A 13,826-nucleotide genomic window follows, 5' to 3' on the forward strand; every position below is an offset into this window, starting at 1 on the left:
TTTCTTTTTTGTTATATTCACTAGTTTGTTGTATTTTTTAGATTCCATGTGTTAGTGATATCATACATTATTTGTCTTTCTCTGACATTTCATTTAGCATAATACCCTCTAAGTCCATCCACGTTGTTGCAAAATTTCATTCTTTTTAATGGCTGAGTAGTATTCCATTGTATGTATATGTGTGTGTGTGTGTGTGTGTGTGTGTACACACCACATCTTCTTTGTCCATTCATTTGTTGATGGACACTTGGGTTGCTTCCATGTATTGGCTATTGTAAATAGTGCTGCAATGAACATTGGGGTGCATATATCTTTTCAAATTAGTGTTTTCATTTTTTTCAGTCATATATCTAGGAGTGGAATTGCTAGGACATATGGTAGTTCTATGTTTAGTCTTTTAAGAAACCTCCATACTGTTTTCCACAATGGCTCACCAATTTACATTCCCACCAGCAGTGTACAAGGTTCCCTTTTCTCCACATCCTTGCCAATATTTGTTATTTGTGTTCTTTTCAATGATAGCCATTCTGACAGGTGTGAAGTGATATCTCATTTGCAATTCTCTGATGATTAGTGATGTTGAGCATCTTTTCATGTGCTTGTTGGCAATCTGTATGTCTTTGGAAAAATGTTTACTCAGGTCTTCTGCCATTTTTTAATCAGGTTGTTTGTTTTTTTGCTGTTGAGTTGTATGAGCTGTTTGTATATTTTGGATATTAACCCCTTATTGGTCATATCATTTGCAATATTTTCTCCCATTCAGTAGGTTGTCTTTTTGTTTTGTTGAGGCGCAAAAGCTTTTAAGTTTAACTAGGTCCCATTTGTTTATTTGTGCTTTTCTTTTGCTTTAGGAGACAGATCCAAAAAAATCGCTATAATTTATGTCAAAGTGTGTTCCGCCTTTGTTTTCTTCTAGGAGTTTTATGGTTTCAGATCTTACATTTAGGTCTTTAATCCACTTTGAGTTTATTTTGTTTATATGGTGTTAGAGAATGTTCTAATTTCATTCTTTTACATGTAGCTGTCCAGTTTTCCCAGCACCACTTATTGAAGAGACTGTCTTTTCTCCATTGTATATTCTTGTCTCCTTTGTTGTAGATTAATTAAACATAAATGCATGGGTTTATCTCTGGGTTCTCTATTTTGTTCTATTGATCTATGTGTCTGCTGTGTGCCAGTATCATACTATTTTAATTATTGTAGCTTTGTGGTACAGTCTGAAGTCAGGGAGTGTGGTTCCTACCAGCTCTGTTCTTCTTTCTCAAGATTGCTTTGGCACTTCAGGGTCTTTTGTGTTTCCATACAAATTTTAAAATTATTTGTTCTAGTTATGTGAAAAGTGCCCTTGATATTTTAATAGGGATTGTGTTGAATCTGTAGGTTGTCTTGGGTAGTATGGTCATTATAACAATTTTAATTCTTCCAATACATGAACAGTGTATATCTTTCCATCTGTTTGTGTTGTCTTCAGTTTCTTTCATCAGTGTCTTAATTTCAGATACATTTGAACAACTCTGCATTTGTACTCTCCTCCCCTCACAGCTGCTGTTTTTGATGTCATATATTACATCTAATTTTTTGTATATCCCTTAACTGCTTATTGTGGATGTAGATGATTTTACTACTTTTTTCTTTTAATTTTCCTCCTATCTTTGTGTGTGGATGATTTACTACATTTATACTGTGTGTTTGCCTTTACTGATGAGCATTTTACTTTTGCAGTTTTCACGTTTCTAGTTGTGGTATTTTCTTTTTCTCTTAGAGAAGTTCCTTCAACATTTCTTGTTAAGCTGAACTCTTTTAGCTTTTGCTTGTCTGTAAAGCTTTTGATCTCTCCATCAAATCTGAACATGAGCTTTGCTGGGTAGAATATTCTTAGTTGTAGGTTTTTCCTTTGCATCACTTTAAATATATTGTGCCACTCCCTCTGACCTGCAGAATTTCTGTTGAAATTCAGCTGATAGCCTTATGGGTGTTCCCTTGTATGTTACTTGTTGCTTTTCCCTTGCCGCTTTTAATATTCTCTCTTTATCTTTAATTATGCCATTTTATTTTTATTTTATTTTATTTTATATTTTTAAAAATATTTATTTATTTTATTTACTTATTTTCCTTATCATTATTATTGTTTTTGGCTGTGTCAGGTCTTAGTTGCAGCACACGGGATCCTTGTTGAGGCACTCTGGATCTTTTCATTACGGCACGCGGTCTCTTCGTTGCAGTGCTCAGGCTTCCCTCTAGTTGTGGCATGTGGGTTTTCTCTCTCTAGTTGTGGCGAGTGGGCTAGAGGGTACATGGGCTCTGTAGTTGTGGTGTGTGGGCTTGGTTGCCCCGTGGCATGTGGGATCTTAGTTCCCCGACCAGGGATCGAATATGCATCCCCTGCATTGGAAGGCTGATTCTTTACCACTGAACCACCAGGGAAGTCCCAATTTTGCCATTTTAATTACAATATGTTTTGGTGTGTTCCTCTTTGAATTAATCCTGTATAGGACTCTCTGTACTCCCTACACTTAGATATCTGTTTCCTTTACCAGGTTAGGGAAGTTTTGATCTATTATGTCTGCAAATATGTTGATAGGTTCTCTGTTTCTTTTCCTTCTGGGATCCTTATAATGTGAATATTAGTGTGCTTGAGATTGTCCCAGAGGTCTCTTAAGCTGTCCTCATTTCTTTTCATTCTTTTTTCTTTTGTCTGTTCAGCATCAGTGATTTCCACTACTCTGTCTTCCAGCTTCCTGGTCATTTCCTCTGTATCATTTAGTCTACTGTTGATTCCTTCTAGTGTATTTTTCATTTCAGTTATTGTATTCTTCATCTCTGTTTGGTTGTTCTTCATATTTTCTAACTCTTTGTTAAAAAGCTTCTAACTTCTTGTTCTATGCATCCATTCTTTTCTTGGGTTCTTTGATCATCTTTATCATCACACTACCCTTATCTCTTTCTCAGGTAGATTGCCTATCTCCACTTCACTTAGTTCTTCTTCTGGGGTTTTATCTTGTTTGTTAGAAACACGTTTGTTCCTTTGTTGCCTTATTTTGCCTAGGTTGCTGTTTTTATTTTTATGTATCTGGTAGGTTAGTTACATTTCCCAATCTTGGAGAAGTAGCCTTTTGAAGGAGACATCCTATGTGTCCCAGCAGCACATCCCCCTCTCATCACATGAGCTGTATGCTCTAGGGGTTCCCCCAATGAGGACTGAGTGTGTCCTTCTGTTGTGGTGGGCTGACTATGTAGGCAGTCTTGTAGGCTTGATTTACCCCCTGTCCAGTTGGTTGCCAGGCCCTGCCTTGTGTGGAGGTTGCTGACTGCTGGTTGGTGGGACCGGGTCACAAGGTGGTGCTGACTACAGAACCGCAGGGGGCCCTGGGGCTAGTGCTGGCTCATTGTTGGGTTGAGTCAAGGTCCAGGAGACTCCAGGGCTGTTACCCCACCCACTGGTTTGTTGAACCAGGTCCTGGGGCTAGTGCTGGCCTACTGGTGGGCAGAGCCAGGTCCTGGAGTCTGCTTGCAGGACCCAGGGATCCTAGAGCTGGTTTTGGATCCCTGGTGGGTGGGGCTACTTCCTGACACAGTTGGGTGCAGGGTCCAGGGAGTCCTGAAGCTTGTGTTGGTCTGCTAGTAGGCGGGACCATGGTCCAGTTGGTCCCCGTGCAGGTTCTGTCCTATTAGTGGGCAGGTCGTGTCTGCAGGCTGCATATCTGTGGCTTTCTTTCAGCTAGTGTCTGCCCTCTGGTGGATGAAACTAGTCTGGAGGCTAGAGCAGGCTCCCTGGAGAGTGGGGCTGGGTCCCAGGCTATTCTGGAGCTGGTGCCTGCCCAGTGGTGGGTGGAGCTGGATCCTGGGCTCTCTGGTGGACAGGGCCATGTCCAGAAGCAGCTGTTCACACAGGAGGTCTTATGACAGCCTGTCTGCTGGTGGGTAAAGCTGTGTCCCCACCCAGTTAGTTGCTTGGCCTGAGGCATCCCAGCACTGGAGCCTACAGGCCTGTGGGCTGTGTCGGGGCTGGGTCTTCACCCTAATAAGCTAAAGAGAAGATTCCACAATGGCGTTTGCCAGTGCCAGTATCCATGTGGTAGAACAAGTTCCCAAAATGGCTGTTGCCAGTGTCTATGTCCCTCGGGTTAGCTGCAGTTGCCTCCTGTCTCTCCAGAAGATTCTCCTAGATCAGCAAGTGATTCTGACCCAGGCTTCTATCAAATTACGGCTTCTTCCCTGGGTCCTGGAGCATGAGAGATTCTTTATGTACCCTTTAAGAGTGAAGTCTCTATTTCCCCCAGACCTCTGGGACTCCCAGAAGTCACCCCACTGGCCTTCAAAGCCATATGCCCTGGAGGCTCATCTTCCCAAGTGCAGGACCCCTGGGCTGGGGCTTGGACCTCTTACTCCTTTGAGAGGCTCTGCAGTTGTAATTATTTTCTTGTTTATGGATTGCGCACCCTGGGGTATGGGACTTGACTATTTTGTGACTTTGCCCCTCCTACCCATCTTGTTGTTGTTGCGTCTTTATATCTTTAGTTGTAGAAGCTCTCCTCTGGTAGGTTCTGGCCTTTTTCACTGATGGTCGTTCTGCAGATAGTTGTGATTTTGGTGTGCCTATGAGAGGAGGTGAGCTCAGGGTCTTTCTCCTCTGCCATCTTGGCTGATGTTAAGACTATCTCTTAAAAATATTTTTCTAATGCTAATTTTTCTATATATTAAGGCAGATGTAGTAACTTTAATTTTTCTGCTTTATTATTTATAAGCTTTGATAAAAGCATTTAATAATGATTTCGTGGACAAACTACTATACATAAAATAGATAAGCAATAAGGATTTACTGTATAACACAGTGAACTATATTCAGTATCTTCTAATAATCTTTAGTGGAAAAGAATCTGTATATATCTATATATATCTATATATATCTATATATATATCTGAATTCCTTTGCTGTACACCTGAAACTAACACAGTATTGTAAATCAACTATACTTCAATTTAAAAAAAGATTCCTTGGGTACATACAACATACTAGACTGAGAAAACTTCTGGAGATAAATCCAATATCATTATACCCCAACACCTGGCAGACTGTTACAAAGGTATGTGATATTTTGTGGACCCAATAGGCTATCCTGTCCCTGGCTTCCTTCAGATGGATCTGTTCAATGGCATCATTTACTATCGTCATTTTGGTGGAGAAATCTTTGAAGACTCATTTGAATTTGTCCTGTGGGACAGCCACGAACCTCCAAATCTCTCAGAGCCACAGGTAAGAGTCCATCTCTGAACACTTTCCCAAAGTCTTGTCCACAGGTATCAGTTCTGGAATATGTAATTAGAAACTACAGGAAAACAGATTTCAAAGCTTGAAGTTTGAGAAGCAATGGAGTAAGCAAAATTAAGTCAATTTCTTTGCAACATAACTGCTCTCTTACTTTTCCACAGAGTTATGTAAATTACCATGTATGCAGTGTTTCCAAGGTTATTTAACCATCAGACCCTTCTATAAAGAGCACCTCACAAAATTTGCTTGCTTCATAACAATAACAAAAAAAATCCCACTGACTTATTTTATGTGTAGTGGTGAAAACATAGGCTCTGTAGTTAGACTGTCTTTGTTTTTGTCCTGTTATTGACATTAACTGACCTGTGACTCAGTTTCTTTATCTGTAAAACAACATCCTTATAAAGTGATTGTGAGGGTAAGCGATGTAATACATGTAAGTATTGAGAAATTTCTGGCACATAGTAAGTACTCAATAAATATATTAGCTATTATTTATCATTGCTTTTGAAGAACTAAGAGTTTTACTACCACTCAAGGATGTTATTTAAATATATAGAATACAAAAATAGGCTTACGGAGCCATCATCCTATACAATTTACAGATGAGGAAGGGTCTGGGCAACTATAAAGGGGTAGACTCCTTGCAAGAAGACGATGATTGGTGGTAAGGATGGAAAAAAAGGCTTCTGAAAATAAGTGACACCCACTACATATAGTGTCCCTATTGGTTATATAATGTCATCTCATAGTGTCACGGTCACTGACATTAGCCAATGCATAGATGATTGAGCTATTCATCTGTCTGCCAAGATAAAGGTAACAAATGGAAGAATGACGTTTAGAGCCCAGAAACTGAAGGAAGTAGGTGCTCCTATTAAGAGGGAATGGAAAATGAATCAGAAAATTCTCAATTCACCTGCTTATTGACTGAAAAGAAATCAATTCCTTTATAAATAACAGCCTCTTCTTTTCATCAATGTGTATAATTATGCCATTTCTAGATTACATTTTTGCTTGAGACCTTAGATGATTTGATAATCCAAAATGGAAACTATTAATAGGATTTATTTCTAAATCTTTTGTTGTATCCATTCAAACTGAGCTATGTTTCTGACTAGAATACCGTATCGTTTTTAGCAAACTATAGGCCTTTTTAAAAACAGAAAATTCAGGACTCCCTTTTCCTTTTCTGCTATTGTATATTTTATAGATCATATTTTTCATACCCACAAACATAGATGTCAGTTTCCTCTATAGTAAAGACCACAGTAATGAAAACTTTATTGAAATAAAATTATTTTTAAATCTTGGCAAATATGTCAGGCTGAATTCTATAGATCCAGTTATTCCCCATGATGGATGGGCTTCTAAAGAAGTCATAATCATATTTTCCTCTACTTTTATTCATCTTCTTAATCTATGTTGGGGGGGAGGGAGGGAAGAAAGAAGGGAAGGGTGGAGAGAGAGAGAAAGAAAGGGAGGGTGGGGAGAGGGAGGGAGGGGAAAAGGAGGGAAGGAGAGAGGGAGAGAGAGAAACAGAGAAACAGAGAGAAAAAGAAAGACTTTTGCTCTGTTTTCATGTACCGCCTATTTTTTGACTCCTAAATATTCTCCAGCTCAGACTTGTGTACCAACATCTCTACCTGACATCTCTACATTCATTTAATTTATTTATTTTTATTTTTTATTTGGAAGATTTATTTATTTTTTAACATCTTTATTGAAGTATAATTGCTTTACAATGGTGTGTTAGTTTCTGCTCTATAACAAAGTGAATCAGCTATACGTACACATATATCCCCATATCCCCACACTCTTGCGTCTCCCTCCCACCCTCCCTATCCCACTCCTCTAAGTGGTCACAAAGCACCGGGCTAATCTCCCTGTGCTATGTGGCTGCTTCCCACTACCTATCTATTTTACCTTTGGTAGTGTATATATGTCCATGCCACTCTTGCACTTCGTGCTAGCTTACCCTTCCCCCTCCCTGTGTCCTCAAGTCCATTCTCTATGTCTGCGTCTTTATTCCAGTCCTGACCCTAAGTTCTTCAGAACTTTTTTTTTTTTTTTACATTCCATATATATGTGTTAGCATACAGTATTTGTTTTTCTCGTTCTGACTTACTTCACTCTGTATGACAGTCTCTAGGTCCATCCACCTCACTACAAGTAACTCAATTTCATTTCTTTTTATGGTTGAGTAATATTCCATTGTATATATGTGCCACATCTTCTTTATCCATTCATCTGTTGATGGACACTTAGGTTGCTTCCATGTCCTGGCTATTGTAAATAGAGCTGCAATGAACATGGTGGTACAGGACTCTTTTTGAGTTATGGTTTTCTCAGGGTATATGCCCAGTAGTGGGATTGCTGGGTCGTATGGTAGTTCTATTTTTAGATTTTGAGGAACCTCCATACTGTTCTCTATAGTGGCTATATCAATTTACATTCCCACCAACAGTGCAAGAGGGTTCCCTTTCCTCCACACCCTCTCCAGCATTTATTGTTTGTAGATTTTTTGAGGATGACCATTCTGACTGGTGTGAGGTGATACCTCATTGTAGTTTTGATTTGCATTTCTCTAATGATTAGTGATGTTGAGCATCCTTTCATATATTTGTTGGCAATCTGTAAACCTTCTTTGGGGAAATGTCTGTTTAAGTCTTCTGCCCATTTATGGATTGGGTTGTTTGGTTTTTTTGAAACTGAGCTGCGTGAGCTGCTTATATATTTTGGAGATTAATCCTTTGTCAGTTGTTTCATTTGCAAATATTTTCTCCAATACTGAGGATTGTCTTTTTGTCTGGTTATGGTTTCCTTTGCTGTGCAAAAGCTTTTAAGTTTCATTAGGTCCCATTTGTTTATTTTTGTTTTTATTTGTTTTTATTTCCATTTCTCTAGGAAGTGGGTCAAAAAGGATGTTGCTGTGATTTATGTCACAGAGTGTTCTGTCTATGTTTTCCTCTAAGAGTTTTATACTGTCTGGCCTTACGTTTAGGTCTTTAATCCATTTTGAGTTTATTTTTGTGTATGGTGTTAGGAAGTGTTCTAATTTCATTCTTTTACATGTAGCTGTCCAGTTTTCCCAGATCTGCTTATTGAGGAGGCTGCCTTTTATTGGCATATAGTTGCTTGTAATAATCTCTCATGATCCTTTGCATTTCTGCAGTGTCAGTTGTTACTTCTCCTTTTTCATTTCTAATTCTATTGATTTGAGTCTTCTCCCTTTTTTTCTTGATGACTCTGGCTAATGGTTTATCAATTTTGTTTATCTTCTCAAAGAACCAGCTTTTAGTTTTATTGATCTTTGCTATTGTTTCCTTCATTTCTTTTTCATTTATTTCTTCTCTGATCTTTATGATTTCTTTCCTTCTGCTAACTATGGGGTTTTTTGTTCTTCTTTCTCTAATTGCTTTTGGTGTAAGCTTAGGTTGTTTATTTGAGATGCTTCTTGTTTCTTGAGGTAGGATTGTATTGCTTTAAACTTCCCTCTTAGAACTGCTTTTGCTGCATCCCATAGGTTTTGAGTCATTGTGTTTTCCTTGTCATTTGTTTATAGGTATTTTTTGATTTCCTCTTTGATTTCTTCAGTGATCTCTTGGTTATCTAGTAGCGTATTGTTTAGCCTCCATGTGTTTGTATTTTTCACAGATTTTTTCCTGTAATTGATATCTAGTCTCATAGAGTTGTGGTTGAAAAGATACTTGATACGATTTCAATTTTCTTAAATTTACCAAGGCTTGATTTGTGACCCAAGATATATCTATCCTGGAGGATGTTCCATGAGCACTTGAGAAGAAAGTGTAATCTGCTGTTTTTGTATGGAATGTCCTATAGAAATCAATTAAGTCCATTTTGTTTAATGTATCATCTAAAGCTTGTGTTTCCTTATTTATTTTCGTTTTGGATGATCTGTCCATTGGTGAAAGTGGGGTGTTAAAGTCCCCTACTATGTGTTACTGTCGATTTCCCCTTTTATGGCTGTTAGCATTTGCCTTATGTATTGATGTGCTCCTATGTTGTGTGCATAAATATTTACAATTGTTATATCTTCTTCCTGGATTGATCCCTTGGTCATTCTGTAGTGTCCTTCTTTGTCTCTTGTAATAGTCTTTGTTTTAAAGTCTATTTTGTCTGATATGAGAATTGCTACTCCAGGTTTCTTTTGATTTCCATTTGCATGGAATATCTTTTTCCATCCCCTCACTTTCAGTCTGTATGTGTCCCTAGGTCTGAAGTGGGTCTGTTGTAGACAGCATATATACAGGCCTTCTTTTGTATCCATTCAGCCAGTCTGTACCTGTTGGTTGGAGTATTTAATCCATTTACATTTAAGGTAGTTATCGATATGTATGTTCCTGTTACCATTTTCTTAATTGTTTTGGGTTTGTTATTGTAAGTCTTTTCCTTCTCTTGTGTTTCCTGCCTAGAGAAGTTCCTTTAGCATTTGTTGTAAAGCTGGTTTGGTGGTGCTGAATTCTCTTAGCTTTTGCTTGTCTGTAAAGGTTTTAATTTCTCCATCAAATCTGAATGAGATCCTTGCCGGGTAGAGTAATCTTGGTTGTAGGTTTTTCTCTTTTATCACTTTAAATATGTCCAGCCACTCCCTTCTGGCTTGCAGAGTTTCTGCTAAAAGATCAGCTGTTAACCTTATGGGGATTCCCTTGTATGTTATTTGTTGCTTTTCCCTTGTTGCTTTTAATATTTCTTCTTTGTATTTAATTTTTGATAGGTTGCTTAATATGTGTCTTGGTGTATTTCTCCTTGGATTTATCCTGTATAGGACTCTCTGTGCTTCCTGAACTTGATTGACTATTTCCTTCCCATATTAGGGAAATTTTCAACTATAAACTCTTCAAATATTTTCTCAGACACTTTCTTTTTCTCTTCTTCTTTTGGGACCCCTATCATTTGAATGTTGGTGCGTTTAATGTTGTCGCAGAGGTCTCTGAGACTGTCCTCAATGCTTTTCATTCTTTTTTCTTTATTCTGCTCTGCAGTCTTTATTTCCACTATTTTATCTTCCCGGTCACTTCTCCGTTCTTCTGCCTCAGTTATTCTGGTATTGATTCCTTCTAGAGAATTTTCAATTTCATTTATTGTGTTGTTCATCATTGTTTGTTTGCTCATTAGTTCATCTAGGTCCTCATTAAACGTTTCCTGTATTTTCTCCATTCTATTTCCAAGATTTTGGATCATCTTTACTATCATTACTCTGAATTCTTTTTCAGGTAGACTGCCTATTTCCTCTTCATTTGTTTGGTCTGGTGGGTTTTTACCTTGCTCCTTCATCTGCTGCGTATTTCTCTGTCTTCTCATTTTGCTTAACTTACTGTGTTTGGGGTCTCCTTTTTGCAGGCTGCAGGTTCATAGTTCCCGTTGTTTTTGGTGTCTGCTCCCAGTGGGTAAGGTTGGTTCAGTGGGTTGTGTAGGCTTCCTGGTGGAGGGGACTGGTGCCTGTGTTCTGGTGGATGAGGCTGGATCTTGTCTTTTTGGTGGGCAGGACTGCATCCATTGGTGTGTTTTGGGGTGTCTATGAACTTAATTATGATTTTAGGCAGCCTCTCTGCTAATGGGTGTGGTTGTGTTCCTGTCTTGCTAGTTGTTGGGCGTAGGGTGTCCAGCACTGTAGCTTGCTGGTCATTGAGTGAAGCTGGGTCTTGGCGTTGAGATGGAGGTCTCTGGGAGCACTTTCACCGTTTGATATTATGTGGGGCCAGGAGGTCTCTGGTGGACCAATGTCCTGAACTTGGCTCTCCCACCTCAGATGCTAAGGGTGACACCCGGCCAGAGCACCCAGATCCTGTCAGCCACATGGCCAGGTACTTGGGGAGTTTCTGTCCTTTTGGGAAGTCTGAGGTCTTCTGCCAGCATTCAGTAGGTGTTCTGTAGGAGTTGTTCCACATGTAGATGTTGTTTTGATGTATTTGTCAGGAGGAAGGTGATCTGCACGTCTTACTCCTCCGCCATCTTGAAGGCGCCTCCTCTGGCTGGCGGGCGGCTGCAGCCAGCTGTCTCCAGGTGGCAGTGAAGTCGGGTGGCTGGTCTCGCTGGCTCCGGCAGACCTCTGCATTCAGTTTAAACTCAACATGTTCACAAGACATTTAGCATATTTCCCTGAAAATTAGCATGAAACCACTGTAACTAGAATCTTTGAAGTCATCCCTACCCCCTTTCTCTCTAGTATCTGCATAACCAATTGGTCAGCTAATCTTAATAAATCTACTTGAGAAATTTCTCTCATCTGTCTCTACTTCCCCACCCCACCATCATTGCTTTAGTCTCAGCCTTCATCTATTTTGGACTAGATTATCCTCCAAATCTGTCACATGGTCTCTTAAGAATAGACGAGATTAGCCACATCCTTGTAATTGAGGACAATTAAAACTCATTGATGCAGTAGCAGTATGTTTAGTAGAGTATATCCCATGTCCATTTTTTCCCAGCTCTCCCTCTTCTGATGTGTGGCAGCTTTAGCTTATTCAGACTGTGGACTGGCTCTCAGCTATAGTATCACCTGCTCCAGGAATCATCCTCTGATGCTCCTATTCCATACCTGTTTCCCCAGGCTTGACCATCTGGTCCTTTTATATAATCTGATATCAAACTACTATAATGTGAGGCCATTATTTATTTTATTGGATCAACTGTGAGCTCATTTATGACAGGGATCCTGATTTATTTATCTCTCTGTCTTCAGATCTTGGTATCTGACTCAGAGTAGAACCTCAAGAAATGTGTGTCGGTTCCAAAATAAACTCTGGTTCTTTCAACTTTTATTGAAATGAGTGGGAAATAAGAAGACCCAGACATGTGGCAGGGACTGGGGAAGGAGTAAGATGCGGAGGTAATAAGTGTAAAGCTTTAGTTTTCAGAGTTTCCAGGAATTAGTCGTGTGCATAACAACAAAACACATATTTTGTATGTGTGTGTGCTGGTAAGAATTACTGTGTTGTAAAACCCTGATATCATCACTGAAGCTCCAATTTTTAAGGGACTCAAATGATCAGCTGGTCTGTTTGATGACTGCATCTTCAATTTGGATGAGTATCCGGTCATGTCCTACAAATATAAATGTATTTAAAATATTCAACAAAATCTGTAACTTTCAGCTGTTCAACTACAAGTCCAGCTGAAATGGTTACTTGTTGGGAGCTTTTGTGATCAGAAGGTTCCCCAGTCACTGAAGATTAAACTCAGGCCCAGGATTGTTTTGGCCATACTGTTAGAACACTTCCTTTCATAGGGGCAGAAATCAAAGATCTCAGGTGAGAATCTATTTAAAACAGGAAGGAAGTTACACAGGTGGAGGTGCTTCTTCCTTCTTCTCATCTTTCCCATCTAGATACTCCTACTGAGAGATCTACCTACACATCAAAAAGATGTTAACAAGAACCCCCCTCTCCTTCTACCTTGGTTGCCATGACTGTCATCAAATATATCCTCACCTACTCAATTTGCTTTTGAAAAATATTTTCTTAGGTTATTACAGAATTGTTTGTATCACTACCCAAGTGCTTATCAACAGAAGACTGGTTTAAAAAACTATATCTAGGGCTTCCCTGGTGGCGCAGTGGTTGAGAGTCTGCCTGCTAATGCAGGGGACGCGGGTTCGGGCCCTGGTCTGGGAGGATCCCACGTGCCGCGGAGCGGCTGGGCCCGTGAGCCACAACTACTGAGCCTGCGCGTCTGGAGCCTGGGCCCCGCAGCGGGGGGGGCCGCGATGGTGGGAGGCCCGCGCACCGCGATGAAGAGCGGTCCCTGCACCGCGATGAGGAGTGGCCCCCGCTTGCCGTGGCTGGGGAAAGCCCTCGCACGAACTGAAGACCGAACACAGCCAAAAATAAAGAAATAAATAAATAAAGTAGCTATAAAAGACCTTTAAAAAAAAAAAAAAAACTATATCTATACGATGAAATACTATCAAACAAACCAACCCAAAAAAACAGTAAATCCATGGAAAATATTCTGTATCTTAACTGTGGTGGTGCCTTGACAGGTATGTAAGATTGTCAAAACTCATCAACTTATATACTTAAACTGAATGTAGTTCATTGTACGTAAAGTAGTCCTGACCAGAAAAAGAAAAAAAAAAGAAAAATATTTTCTTCTTTATTCCTCTCAGTAGCGGGCTTTATAGAATTTATACCTTAGATTTTAACCTGGGAGAGAGTAACGTTAGCAATAAAATGGAGAGCAAAACATAAGGATAGAAGAGAAATGGAGAAAGAGGACTAAGAAACAGGAAGAAAGGAGCAGATGCAACAAAGGCCTGGGGGCAAAGTGGAAGGAAGGAGTGAAACATGACCAGAGGAGAGAACACGCACCCAGAGTGGGCATTTATCAGAAGTCAGACCAGAAAGGGGAATGGGCAAAACTAGAATTGGAAATAACTCCTGGGGGTGAGAAATAGCACTGGATAATCTCAAAGGAAGATGCAAAAGAAGGAATCAGGCAGAAAGCAAAGCTCAGTGCAGAGAATGGATCAAGAACCCAGGTCTACAAGGGAGGCAGATAGTAGCCAGTGGAGTATCATATTGTGAGCTGGATT

The 13,826-nt window shown here is 39.7% G+C and overlaps 1 protein-coding gene across 8 annotated transcripts in view; it reads left to right on the forward strand.

The window, feature by feature from the left end:
* FREM1 (FRAS1 related extracellular matrix 1) overlaps positions 1-13,826 on the forward strand; it is a 226,594-nt gene that overhangs the window by 88,413 nt on the left and 124,355 nt on the right. For all 8 annotated transcript variants that reach the window (XR_009008576.1, XM_057548002.1, XM_007176771.2 and 5 more), the window contains one exon: positions 5,112-5,254. Coding sequence is in view for 7 of the 8 variants with exons in the window: in XM_057548002.1 (XP_057403985.1) it covers positions 5,112-5,254 (143 nt within the window). In the remaining variant the exon portion in view is untranslated. The remainder of the gene's footprint in view (positions 1-5,111; positions 5,255-13,826) is intronic.

This window comes from Balaenoptera acutorostrata, chromosome 6 (assembly GCF_949987535.1).
Source record: "Balaenoptera acutorostrata chromosome 6, mBalAcu1.1, whole genome shotgun sequence".
Taxonomy (NCBI): Eukaryota; Metazoa; Chordata; class Mammalia; order Artiodactyla; family Balaenopteridae; genus Balaenoptera; species Balaenoptera acutorostrata.